General features: G+C 38.2%; 1 protein-coding gene across 4 annotated transcripts in view; it reads right to left on the bottom strand.

The window, feature by feature from the left end:
• The window catches only part of LOC113533440 (ERC protein 2), a 213,545-nt gene that overhangs the window by 131,314 nt on the left and 68,875 nt on the right, over positions 1-13,356 (bottom strand). For all 4 annotated transcript variants that reach the window (XM_053236366.1, XM_053236363.1, XM_053236365.1 and 1 more), the window contains 2 exons: positions 12,126-12,263; positions 4,194-4,334 (listed from right to left, as the gene is read on the bottom strand). In XM_053236366.1, coding sequence (XP_053092341.1) covers positions 4,194-4,334; positions 12,126-12,263 — 279 coding nt within the window. The remainder of the gene's footprint in view (positions 1-4,193; positions 4,335-12,125; positions 12,264-13,356) is intronic.

Genomic DNA, 13,356 nt, shown 5'->3' with positions numbered 1-13,356 from the left:
TTCTCAATGTTGACGTGTTGGAAGCAGGAAAAATGGGCCAGTGTAAGGATCTGAGTGACAAGGGCCAAATTGTTATGGCTAGACGACTGGGTCAGAGCATCTCCAAAACTGCAGGTCTTGTGGGGTGTTCCTGGTATGCAGTGGTTAGTACCTACCAAAAGTGGTCCAAGGAAGTACTACCAGTGAACCGACGACAGGGTCATGGGCGCCCAAGGCTCACTGATGCGCGTGGGGAGCGAAGGCTAGTCCGTCTGGTCTGATCCCACAGAAGAGCTATTGTAGCACAAACTGCTGAAAAGTTAAAGCTGGCTATGATAGAAAGATGTCAGAACACACAGTGCATCGCAGCTTGCTGTGTATGGGTCTGTGTAGCCACAGACCGGTCAGAGTGCCCATGCTGACCCCCGTCCACTGCCAAAAGTGCCTACAATCGGCACGTGAGCATCAGAACTGGACCATGGAGCAATGGAAGAAGGTGGCCTGATGGTCTGATGAATCACGTTTTCTTTTACATCATGTGGACAGCTGAGTGTGTGTGCGTAGCTTTCCACGGGAAGAGATGGCACCAGGTTGCATTATGGGAAGAAGGCAAGCCGGCAGAGGCAGTGTGATGCTCTGGGCAATGTTTTGCTGGGAAACCTTGGGTCCTGGCTTTCATGTGGATGTTACTTTGATATGTACCACCTACCTAAACATTGTTACAGACCAAGTATTCCCCTTCATGGCAATGGTATGACTTGGCCTCCAAATTGCCCAGATCTATATATATATATATATATATATATATATGTATATTTGAATAATCAGTATATTTGAATAAAAAATGTGAATATAATTTAAATAATTAGATGAATATGATTATGATAATAAATGAATGTAATAATAAACACAATAATGGATACAAATATATTAATGATATAAATGAAAGATTTTGACTGTAGACAAGGATTTTGGAATGAAGGGATCTTCAGAATCCTTGAAAGTTCTATCTAGAACCCTGTTAGACCTCTGATTGTTTGCCCACTAGAAAGCATTCCAAACTACTACACTTTTAAGAAGCTAGGAACCCATAGCTATACAAAGAACCCATTGAAGAGCCCTTGAAGAAAGATTTCCTAAGAGTGCACTATTCCAAATGCCTGATTTTTTTTTAATGTTCCCTAGCTTGAATGCATTCTTCTAACTGCACTTAAACTATAAAACTATAAAACACTTATTCCTAAGTAATCTAAACATTCTCCAAAACTGTTTTTTATGTAAACAAAATGATTATCTGCACATTCATATGTTACCTAACTTTTGAAGCCTGTTAATACTATAATTAAAGCTTTAAAATACGGATGTTGTTTATGTGATTTTGATTATTGCAGAAAAAGACAAGCGGGACATTGCTTGAAATGGTTTGTGGCACAGAGTCAAAACGCAGTAAGATGTAATTTTCCTGGAATGATATGTGTGCATATAAAAGAAAACATTCTCGTAAATTTCAGTGCTCTAAAAGATTGCCCTGACATGTTCCCTGGAACAATGAGTCTACTCTAGCAAAAGGGGGGATGAGGACTAAAGGATGGATGTATAAATTACAATCGTTTATTTCCCTCTCTCATTCTCTTTCCTTTCTCACCGAGAACAAAGCATTGGCAGTTTTTGCTCAAGAACCTGTGTACACAGGTGGGATCCTGACGGTACAGGATTCACTTTTTTATTGTTGATTTTAACACTTTAAATATAGGTTACATTAGTCATATTACAATAGTTACAGTGCAGATATAAAATTTTCTTTAGTTCAATAAAAAATAATTACAAACTTTGTTCGCATATAAAAACATGCATTAAACAGAGAAATAGCTGGGAATCTGTAAGGAATAACACACACTGGGCCATGCAGTTATAGGAAAATAATCCATGCCAGGGTGCTGATATGGCCCAGTGTGAAGTGGAGTTACTATTACCAACCTGACGTGGATTATTTTCCTATAATAGAACATCTCAAAGTGTCTTATTCCTGTTATGCTACAGGGATTTACCAAGAATTGTAATTTTTAATTTATTAATGAATGACATAGCATTCTTTTCAAACATTTATAGATACATTTAATATGAGGGAATAATTGCAAGACAAGTTAGTTTCTGTTCCCACTTACATTTGAGCAGCTATATACAGTCGTTCTGTCTTTTTTCTCTCTTTTTTTTAAGTTAGTAAGTCAAAAAAAACTAGCTTGTAATGTTACAGAGACACCAGAATGCTCAAATGTCTAGCGGAAACTATGTTTCATAAACATCTCCTAACAGAAAACTTCACAATATCAATGTTTTTCTTCATTAAATAAGAGCATGTTTTATATATGAAGTATACGTATATACATTTATTATTAGCCTTAGGTTATGTTGAGCATCTGCTATCCGAGTAGCTGTGTATGAGCAGTTACTATAGAAACAATAACATACTAGAACGAGTGCATTAATATAAACCTATCATTTAGGTTACAGCCAGACCTGCTGTCAGAGCTGCTGTTACAGAATATTAATCCACACTTTTTGATTTGAGAATTCAACAGCTTTATGGTATAAATAGTTGTAACAGTGGCAGTTATGGACTTAAGCTCAATCGCTTATGGTTCTTGAAAACTCATTATTAGACTAAATTTCTGAGTAGTCCAGAACCTCTCAGAACAATTTAGCTATTGTCTTTGTTAATAGTCTGTCAAATTTGTACAGGCTTTCCTGAAACCGCAGGCTTTCCTGAAGTGAAATTGAATATCTTAATTTAATCTCAATGAAAATCCCAATACGAATTAAAATTCGAGTGTTTTAAAGTCTGGATACCCCCCAATACTGAGAAAAGAAGTAGCATTTAAAAATTTCCATTACTACTCCTCTGAAAGTCGCCCATCTTCTACTCATGGAAAAGCAACAGTACTGCCAAATATTAAAAAGGCTAAGTTTACAATGGAAAATAAGTTCTCACTTTGATTATCAGCATCATCCACATCAGTCTCTAAAAGTCACTAGTGCATTTAAACACAAGCTTCATCATCGTCTCTTCACTCAATTGCTCTCTGTCAATCTCTTATATGAGCAGGGACGTAATTTCTGATTAATTCAGTGAGTCCTTTTAAGTCATTTAAACATTTGACACCTTTGTCTGCTATGGTCTATTCAGAGTGTGTAAGTGCTCTTCTCTGTTTTGATGATGACAATGTGATGTTGCTGATGCATCGTGGACATTTTGACAGCCAGTATCTCATTACAAACTGGACTGATTAAGTATATGTCCATTCCTCTAAGCCAAGTAGCTATACCAAACGTAATCAAGGTGCAAACTTCATCGCTGTGTTTGTTAAATGTACTTCTTGGGTGGCCTAATGGATAGAGAGTCGGACTTGCAACCCGAAGGTGAACCTGAAGGTTGTGGGTTCGAGTCTCGGGTCCGGCAGGGATTGTAGGTGGGGGGAGTGAATGACCAGCGCTCTCTCCCACCCTCAATACCACGACTGAGGTGAGACCCTTGAGCAAGGCACCGAACCCCCAACTGCTCCCCGGGCGCTGCAGCAAAAAAGGCTGCCCACTGCTCCGGGTGTGTTCACGGTGTGTGTGTGTTCACTACTGTGTGTGTGCACTTGGATGGGTTAAATGCAGAGCACAAATTCCGAGTATGGGTCACCATACTTGGCCACAAGTCAAGTCACTTCACTTCACTTCTTACACAATATGAGGCAGACAGTCAAGGGACAGTTAGAAAGTAGCCCAAATAAAAGCATTTCCACATCATTTTAGTAAAAGATATTCATGTTTTCTTAAAATATAGGTATCAAAGTATATTACAGGCAGAAAAACTCAATTTTCATGATTTTTGTCGATTTTTAAAAAAATTATTTCTGGATTATTTATTTATTGTTTTTCAAAATTGGGCCACAGTGACATCTTATGGGTTTTACCAAAACACCACACATTTCTTTAAACGACCAAGATCTTATACAGCCATGTTTCTTTGACCTGTTTCAGCTTCAGTTTCAGGTTACTGCTCCCTGATTCAATATAATTTGTAAATATTAACTTATAAAGGCTCCAACCTGGCATGTGTTGTGTGTTACCAAGCTGGTTAATAGAAACAAAATGAACCATAGTGGGTTAGCTACATGAGTTACTGTTCTGACCTTTAATCCACGTCCTTTCACCATGTGGACACTGACCTCTTTCTCCAAGAGCTGTGTCTGCAAGGAAGCAATCTTGTCCTTCAGCTCCTTGTTCTCCTTCTTACAGACTTCCATTTCCCCCTGCTTCTCCCACTCCTCTTTCTCTCTCTTCTCCCTAAGCTGCTCTATCACCCTCTCCTGAGAAAGAGCAGGGGAAGAAAGGGAGACAAGATGAATGTATAAACAATGTGAAAGATATGTGTCATTCCAAATACAATGCTTCTGTTCACTCACTCAGGTGTGTCTTACACTGCCTTCAGCTATTTTCTGTGGCAGTGCAGAAACCTAATAAATGTCTATAATAAATATCACCCAGGTGCAAATAAGACACTGCCTAAAGTGTGCAAGCGTGCAACAAATGTGCAGATGAGAGTTACATGACTGAGCAAATATAGGTATTGACTAAGAATTAAGATGTTTATTTTACAGTCAGCATATGGGTACAAACCTGTGAATACTGACTATATCAAAAAGAAACAGAAATAGACAAAAAAGCAAAAGTTACAGACAGTCTCCAGTTCATGTGTGCATTTTTTTTTGTCTGTTATAAGCATCATCAGCTGAAAGAAGACAAATTATATTAAATATAACAGCAATAGTGCTTTGTTAGGCTGTGAAACAGGCCTGGTACTTTCAGGACAAATGTCTAAACATTATAACTTTTGTTTAACATTTCCCAGAATTGTGACTGGTGTGATGTTGGGCCTCTAAAAGTATCTAAATGTAAAGTCATCTAGAATGATGCTGGCTCAGAGCTACTCAGTATGGTCAAAAGTATGCTGACATACAAAAGTATGCCGCATACTTCTGGCCATATAGTGTATCACCAACGTCAGTGACCCTGAATGCACCACACACTGTCACTTTATTCTGCTTTCCATTTTCTGCTTTCCTCCTGCATGTAAGTAAAGCTTTCTCAAAGGACTTAATGCATCTCGACTGTCTGTGATCATAGTAGCCAAAGGCTGTGTTGCTGGTAGGTGCTGGATATTGCTGGTAGGGAGAACACAATATTGGTAGGAATGGTGGCATCATAAATTAGCCCTACTGCCACAGTCAATGTGCATGATCAGCTAAGGGAAAAAATTCTAACTTTCCAGACCCTGTGATTACACTTGCTCTTTCCCTTTCCATGAGTGGAGGTACATGCCAGGTGTTACTTCTTTAAATGTACGCCATAAGGCATTCTGTTTGCTCTGATCAGACTCCCTCCCAGGTAGCTGAGAGGGTGGCCATGGGCTGCTTCCTGCAAACACACCTAACAAGTCAAAGAAGACAGTGGGGAGCCAATCCTAGTAGGGCATTAGCAGCATGGTGGAATACACCAGAACTGATAAGGATGTTTGGAGACAGTTGATGAAAGCCACTGCTTTCAGGCCACAGAGATACCACTGCTGCAGCAAGATAAGGCCATAGCCCATGATTCAAGGCTTCATTCTCTAACTGGAGGAACAATTTGGCTGCCTGCATGCTGCTGAGAGGTAAGATGGAAACAGACCTTCTGTGCACAGTCACAGTGAAGAAGACTCCATTCATACATTAGGCCAATCTTGCCACTTATCTACATGGATCTGGTGGGGTCAGTGGATACAGACAATTGTAGATTATATCACACAGGCTGACCACCAGGATCACCATATCTGGATCCCTCCAGGATTGTATGTTAACTGCCCTACTATGTACCCAAGGTTGGACTGCAGGCCATCAAGGAAGAGGTACAGAAGATGTTAGCCCATGGAGTTAAGCATCTCCTCCTGGTCCAGCACTGTAGTAACCTGATCAAGCCCTGATCTGTTTCTGTAATAACCTTCATAACTTCAACAAGGTATCTGACTTTGACAGCAACTCCATGCCCTGAGTGGACAAGCTCACTGAGCACCTGGGAGAGTTATAATATATCTCCACATTGGACCTCACAAAGGGCCACTATCAGCTGCCATTTTTAGTGGATCCCAGGGATTTCAGGCTCCGGTGCATAGGCAGTATGGAGTTTGATCCAGACAACAATAAGGAATCAGGTATGTGTGTTTCTAGGGATGGCTGAATACAGCATTTGTACATCATTTCATTTATTTATGTAAGGTGTAATGAATAGAGTGGAGATAAAAGTATAAAAATAAAGTACTTTGCACAATAATTGCCAGGTTTTTTTTTGTACAGATAGGAACATTACCAGGGCTGTTCCTTACTATAATCAGTATAAGCAGTTTCATGATTTTTAAAATAAATATGCAAAAAAGCAAACACTACTATCATGTGGTGAGGAGGTTTATGTATTATGCAATCGCAGGGGGGCCCCCTTGACAAAAGAATAGGCACCTAATGTAACTGATGTTAGAAGATCACTAAGAAGCAGCAATCATGAATTGTTCATATCTACTGTATCTGGGGTGGATAAAACTCAAAAAAAGAAAAAAGCACAAGAGGAGACACAGTCTCAGTCTTTAAGTCTAGGCTGAAAACCTATTTGTTTAATCAGGAATTTTGGTAATAGTTTTTCTCTTAGATAAAGGCACAGATCAGAAGGATGGGCATTAAGTGTTTACTCAGATGTTGGGAATCTGCCCCCCCATACACACACACACACTCACTCACTTTTCACTCAGGTTTGTTGACGGTGGAGTGGCCGCTTTATGTCCTAGGGTGCCCTCACGCCTGTGTTATCTTCTGGCTCTCTCTTTTAGTTATGCTGCCATAGCTAGTCTTGCTGGAGTCCCTGTCTGCACTCTGTGCACATGTACATCCTCTTAAGTGCATACTTGAGCTACTTTCAAACTGACAATCACTCAGTGCTGCTGAGGATGACCTGCCCATGGATAGCCTAAAGTTTGCCGTCAGGTTGCTGTGGATGGTACCATATGGATACCCTAAAGGTGATTGCGGATGTTCTCACTTGCCCAGGCCTAATGATTGCATTTGCAAAAACTATGCTCAAGTCTCAACTATGGATAACTTCACATGGATATTATAGACTTAAACTTCAAAACAAAGCTAATGCTTATACTGATGATCTTTCCAACACACTAAACACTGCTTAACTCTATAGCATACAGTTGTAGAAGACTACTGATTTATAATTGCACTATCTGGTGTAACCCAGAAGAGGATGGGTTCCACATTTGAGTCTAGTTCCTCTCAAGGTTTCTCAGGAAGTTCTTCCTTGTCACCATCAGCTCTGGCTTGCTCTTTAGGGATCTAAATCTAAATCTATATTTATCTCTGGATATCTGTAAAGCTGCTTTGTGACAATGTCCATTGTTAAAAACACTTAGCACTTAAAAGCACTTAACAGGAGAAATGGACCAAAAACAATGGTAGGATATTGATGCCAATTAATTTGACTTAGTCAGCTTGTCTGCTTTTTTTGCTTCTGAATTTTATGTAATTGAAATGGAAGAAATAGTGGGTAACTATCTAGCTAGCTAGTATCTAGAGTCAAACACAAGTTTCTTTTGGCCCATGTGATCATGGGGAAAATTACTAATGCTTAACATTTTCACATGATCCAGAATTCACCACAACTCTGCAGCATAGTGGCTGCCACTGTAAAGCACATACAGTACACAGTGCTTAACTAAAACCAACAAGCGGCAGCCATTTTTTTTTTTTTTTTTTTGCCATCCAAAGGGTAGTTACTGTAAACCGCCATATATTTGTGCACTCTGTTTCTACTGCGGCTGGCCTGACCGCGGGCTGTTTGCTATGCTTGACGTAAGTCACACTTGCATCTAAAAATGAGTTGTGTGTTGTGCTGAGTGGTGTAACCAGAAATAAATTTTGGTAGGATGAGGAAATATACAAAATAAAATCATGTTTTTTTCCTGATCTGTACAATTAAATTGCTAAGTGTGAAGCGTGAAGTGCATTTCAGGTGGATGTCAGACAGCAAGCAGGAGTGGCGATGACATGAATTTGTTATTTAATCATTCAATACATCTACCATCAAACAATCTTTCCATATTAATAACGTTGCCATAAAATACATTTATGACAGTTCCACTGAAAATGAATAACATGTTGATAATAGGGGAAAATTACTCCTTATATTATAAATCGTGATCTACTTTTCTTTTTGCAGTAAACACCAGCATTCTGCTTCACCGGCTCTCAACTCCATATCTCTGTGCTTATAATGTAGCTATCTGGCTAGTAGCTTCCAAACATAAATGGGAAAAATGCATCATCCCAATTTGATAATACTGTTTCTCATCACAGCATCTGATTAAACAAAGGAATTCATTCTTAAAAATCAATTTTTATTATAATTAGTGTAATAAATATTATTACATAATAATTCATACATATTAAAAGTTTCTATTACTCCTTCTTTTTCCTAGAAACCTCATTTTCTAATTTCGGCCTAGGTCACTGATGTTAGTTGATAGAATATATATATATATATATATATATATATATATATATATATATATGTATGTATATATATTATGGCTCTTGAGGGTCATCCCTACTGAGAAGGAAGGTTCAACAATTCCATTGTTTATTAGTAACAGTCATGATTAAGTGACTTTAATATCACCTGACGGACTTAGTGTGAGAATCCCACATACAAAACAAATAAGACTGAACAACCAAGTGCTCTACAGGTAAACAAATGTTTAACAATGCTATTGAAATTCCATTGGCCATGACTCAGATATTCCACACTCTGAAAAGCCGCTTCCTTTCTTAACTTTCAGGAAAATTACAAGTCTGGTTTGGTAAATATTCCGCTTAATGACCTTTACCGAGCAAGACATATGGCAGCCTAGGCTTTCTACACATTTCACCCTCTGAAGTTTGAATCCAGCTGCCACAAGAGCTACTGCACAGCAGAGCAGTTATGGGAAGCAGCTGCATTTCTAACAACTGCATGCACTAAACAAAACTTTACAGCTAACTCTGACCACCAATTAGCATGTCTAGCTATGAACTCCCACAATGGTAGTATTAGAATTAGTAAGCATGAACTCAGTAACTCGACATTTTTATAGCATCACAAAAAGTCATTAGTTTTAACTCAAGGTTGTTTAGTTTTGTTTAGTTTTGGTTTGGTTTGGTTTGGTTGAGGTACATTTCAGCATTGTTGACACATTCACACATTTTCCTCTAACACCACAACCTGAGGTGTGTTGTTCCTCTAATACCACAGAGATTTGTCAATTTTTACTTCAGTAATCAAAGCCACTTCATTCTTTTTAACCAATTATGGTTACATTTAATGTATGGAACGTCTGAGAAACAAGAGAGTCATCACTTACAGTCGGGTCCATAAGTATTTGGACAGTGACACAATTTTCATAATTTTGCCTCTGTACACCACCACAATGGATTTAAAATAAAGCAATCAAAATGAGACTGAAGTGTAGACTTTCAGCTTTAATTAAAGAGGTTTAACAACAAAAAAAAATGCATTAACCATATAGGAATTACAGCCATTTTTTTACATAGTCCCTCCATTTTCACAGGCTCAAAAGTAATTGAAAAATAATTGAGTGATAAGCAGTTTCATGGACAGATGTGGCCTGTTTTTTAGTTATTTCATAACAAATTAAGGAGATAAAAGGTCTGGAGTTGATTCCACGTGTTGAATTTGTATTTGATAGCTGTTCATGGAAACTCTCAATATGCAATCCAAAGAGGTGTCGATGCAAGTGAAGGAGGCCATGATTAGGCTGTAAAAACAAAAACAGACCTATCAGAGAGATAGCAGAAACGATTTGGTACATTCTTAAAAGGAAGGAATGTACTAGCGAGCTTAGCAACACCAAAAGGCCTGGAAGACCATGGAACACAGCTGAAGTGGATGATTGCAGAATTCTTTCCTTGGTGAAGAAAAACCCCTTCACAACATCTAGCCAAGTCAAGAACATTCTCATGGAGGAAGGCATATCATTGTCAATCAAGAGATGCCTTCATGAATGTAAATACAGAGGGTTTACCTCAAGATGCAAACCACTGGAAACAATTCAGAACATTAAGGCCAGATTAGACTTTGCTAGAAAACATCTAATAAAGCCTGCCCAGTTCTGGAACAAGATTCTTTGGACAGATGAAACCAAGGGAAGAGAAGAGAATGGGGAAGGAACATGGTCAAACATGGTGGAGGCAGTGTTATGGCATGGGCATGTATGGCTGCCAATGGAACTGAATCACTGGTGTTTATTGATGATGTGACTGCTGATAGAAGTAGCAGGACGAATTCTGAAGTGTACAGAGCTATACTTTCTGCTCAGATTCAGTCAAAAGTTTCAAAACTGATAGGACAGCGCTTCACAGTACAGATGGATAACGACCCAAAACATACCGGGAAAGCAACTCAAGAGCTTCTTAAGGCAAAGACATGGAATGTTCTTCAATGGCCGAGTCAGTCACCTGAACTCAACCCAACTGAGCTTGCTTTTCACTTTCTGAAGACAAAACTGAAGGCAGAAAGACCCACACACAAGCAGCAACTGAAGGCAGCTGCAGAAAAGGCCTGGCAAAGCATCTCACAAGAGGAAAATCAGCATTTGGTGATGTCCATGGTTTCCAGATTTCCACTGGGTTCCAGGCAGCCATTGACTGCAATAGATATCCATCCAAGTATTAAAAATAATCCTTCTATTTATAATTATGTTATAAATATGTTGTCCAATTACTTTTGAGCCTGTGAAAATGGAGAAACTCTGCAAAAAATGGCTGTAATTCCTAAACGGTTAATGCAATATTTTTGTTAAACCCCTTGAATTAAAGCTGAAAGTCTACATTTCAATCACATCTTGATTACTTCATTTTAAATTTATTGTGGCGGTATACGGAGGCAAATCTACCAAAAATTGTGTCGCTGTCCAAATATTTATGGACCTGACTGTACATTATAACAGCTATAAACAGTTGTTCCCTAACTAGCCTCTCTTTTATTCTTTGTCTTGAACTTATTAAGACAAAAAAAAATGCAGCTTGTCATTTTATCAGGAAACTGGAAAGCACAAATTCCCTTGTCCCCCCTACACCGGAGACTCCTTATATAAATGTTACATAAACAAGTCCTAATCGAAACCTTCTACATATCAAAGATTAATTGTTTTTCTTTGATAAATAGCATATTTTTAATCATTTTTATTAGTGATGGTATAAAAACCTAAAGATTATGGGTTCCTGTGACTACAGTCTGGTTATCCCCAATGTGGCCTGTGTAACAAGAGCAACTACAGTACTGTGCAAAAGTCTTAGACACCCTATTTTTTTAAATACAAACTTGGTTATAGATTTTTATTTTATGACTTCTAGATTATCGAGTCAGTACAAAAACATTTTAGATTTCCACATTTGTTTTCCAGCACAAAATTAAATGTTACAGAAAAAAGTTTGTCTGTCAGTAAAGAAAGCAGCATATTACATAAGAGACACTTTTCAGACAAAAAAAAACATAATGTAGGCTGCTGGGTTTTGCTGCAAAAATAAGAAGCAAGTGTGACAGTCAAAGTCTCCAGAAGAGCTGTGGCTGGTTCTGCAAGATGCTCAGTAACACTTACAGCTCATTTCCTTATAAAACTGCACACACTGTACCTGAGACTACTTTTTTTTTTTAAAGCGAAGGATCATCACACCAAATATTGACTTTGTTTCATTTATTACTGTTTACTGCTCTTTATAGTATTTTTTAAATGTAGAAACATTTAATTTCATTAGTTTTGAAGGCATCTTTGCTCTACAGCATTTCTTTGCATGTGTCTGACTTTTGCACAGTACTGTATATGATTTGCCATTATGCATCTTGTCATGCAGGTGATTCTAAGTTACAGTATGAGACTTCTACTAGAGGTGATGACACCGGGTCAAGTGTAGCAAAGTATAATGTAACTTGATGTTACCAAAAAAGCACTATTAGCTCTATTCAATCAATTCAAGACCTTCGGTTTTCCTCTGTCTCTGTCTTTTCATGTCTACCTTCTCAGAGAGGGCTTCCTCAAGAGTAGCAAGGGCTGTGTCTGTGTTACTGGAGTCCGTCTGTAGAGACTTCACTCTGTCCCTCAAACATCCCAACTGCTTATCCTTATCCTTCAACTGGTCCTGTAGGTTTTCAATCTGGAAGAGAATGGAAAGGGGAGAATGAAAGAGAGACAGAGAGACAGAGAGAGACTATCATTTTCATTATCACACATGAAAAAGCTGAATATGCTTCAATATTTCAAAACTATTGATGTCTTTGAGATATGGGTCACAGTGTATGGTTGCAATCCTAATGAACATTCTTTCACCAAGTGGTTCTTTTACCAGACAGAGCTGTTGTACAGAAGGCTCTTTCTCTCTCTCTCTCTCTCTCTAGAATTATAATGATTATTAATAGGGTTTGTGTGTGTATGTGTTTTCTTTTTTTTACATACATTTCTGTTTTTGAGGATGTTTGAGAACCCCAGCTCTGAAAATAAAGTCTTTTGACAGGAAACATCCCATCAAGAATAGATGATATGGATGAATGAATGAAAGCTTTTCCGAACCTTATCACGGAAACATGGAGATCATCGCTCTGTTGCACTACAAATGAATGAAAACACTCAGACTCAAAGTGTCACCCCATTCAAATATACCCCAAGGCAGATCTCCAATGAAGACATAGCCATATTCCCATACTCTATAAAGAAGGCCTTGTCTGCATTCCCGTCATGGGTACATTGACAGATAATACCAAAAAATTACTATAACCATTTGGAAATTAATGGAATTAGCTCATGCCGTCTATGGCTAAATTGCTAAGTCCTGAGTTTAATGGCTGAAGGGGGTTTATCTGAAAAGCTAAACAACAAGAATCAGTGGGAAAGGAATCCACAGAGGATAGAGATAATGTTGCTCCAGCATTATTATGCCACCCAGTGAAGAACATAAAGCAGAGATTAAGTGATATTTGACCATGAAGAACAATAAAAGAGAGCAGGAAGCTGAACTGGGAGTTGGGGCACTTGGCTCAGTCTCATAGCATGTTTTGAGTACAAAATGTTCCATCACTGCTTTCCCAAATTGACTTGTTTCATGTTTAATGTGTTTTGTGCTTTTTTTTTTTTTTTTAGGGAATTCTATATCGACAATGTATTATTTAAGAAATGTGTATTATTTTAATAAAATCAGATTTGCAATACTCATATGTGTTAACTTGAGATGGTGTAAATTGGTTTACTGCATC

Source organism: Pangasianodon hypophthalmus, chromosome 8 (genome assembly GCF_027358585.1).
Source record: "Pangasianodon hypophthalmus isolate fPanHyp1 chromosome 8, fPanHyp1.pri, whole genome shotgun sequence".
In the NCBI taxonomy this organism is placed as follows: domain Eukaryota; kingdom Metazoa; phylum Chordata; class Actinopteri; order Siluriformes; family Pangasiidae; genus Pangasianodon; species Pangasianodon hypophthalmus.
This window is presented reverse-complemented; position numbering and strand designations above follow the sequence as displayed.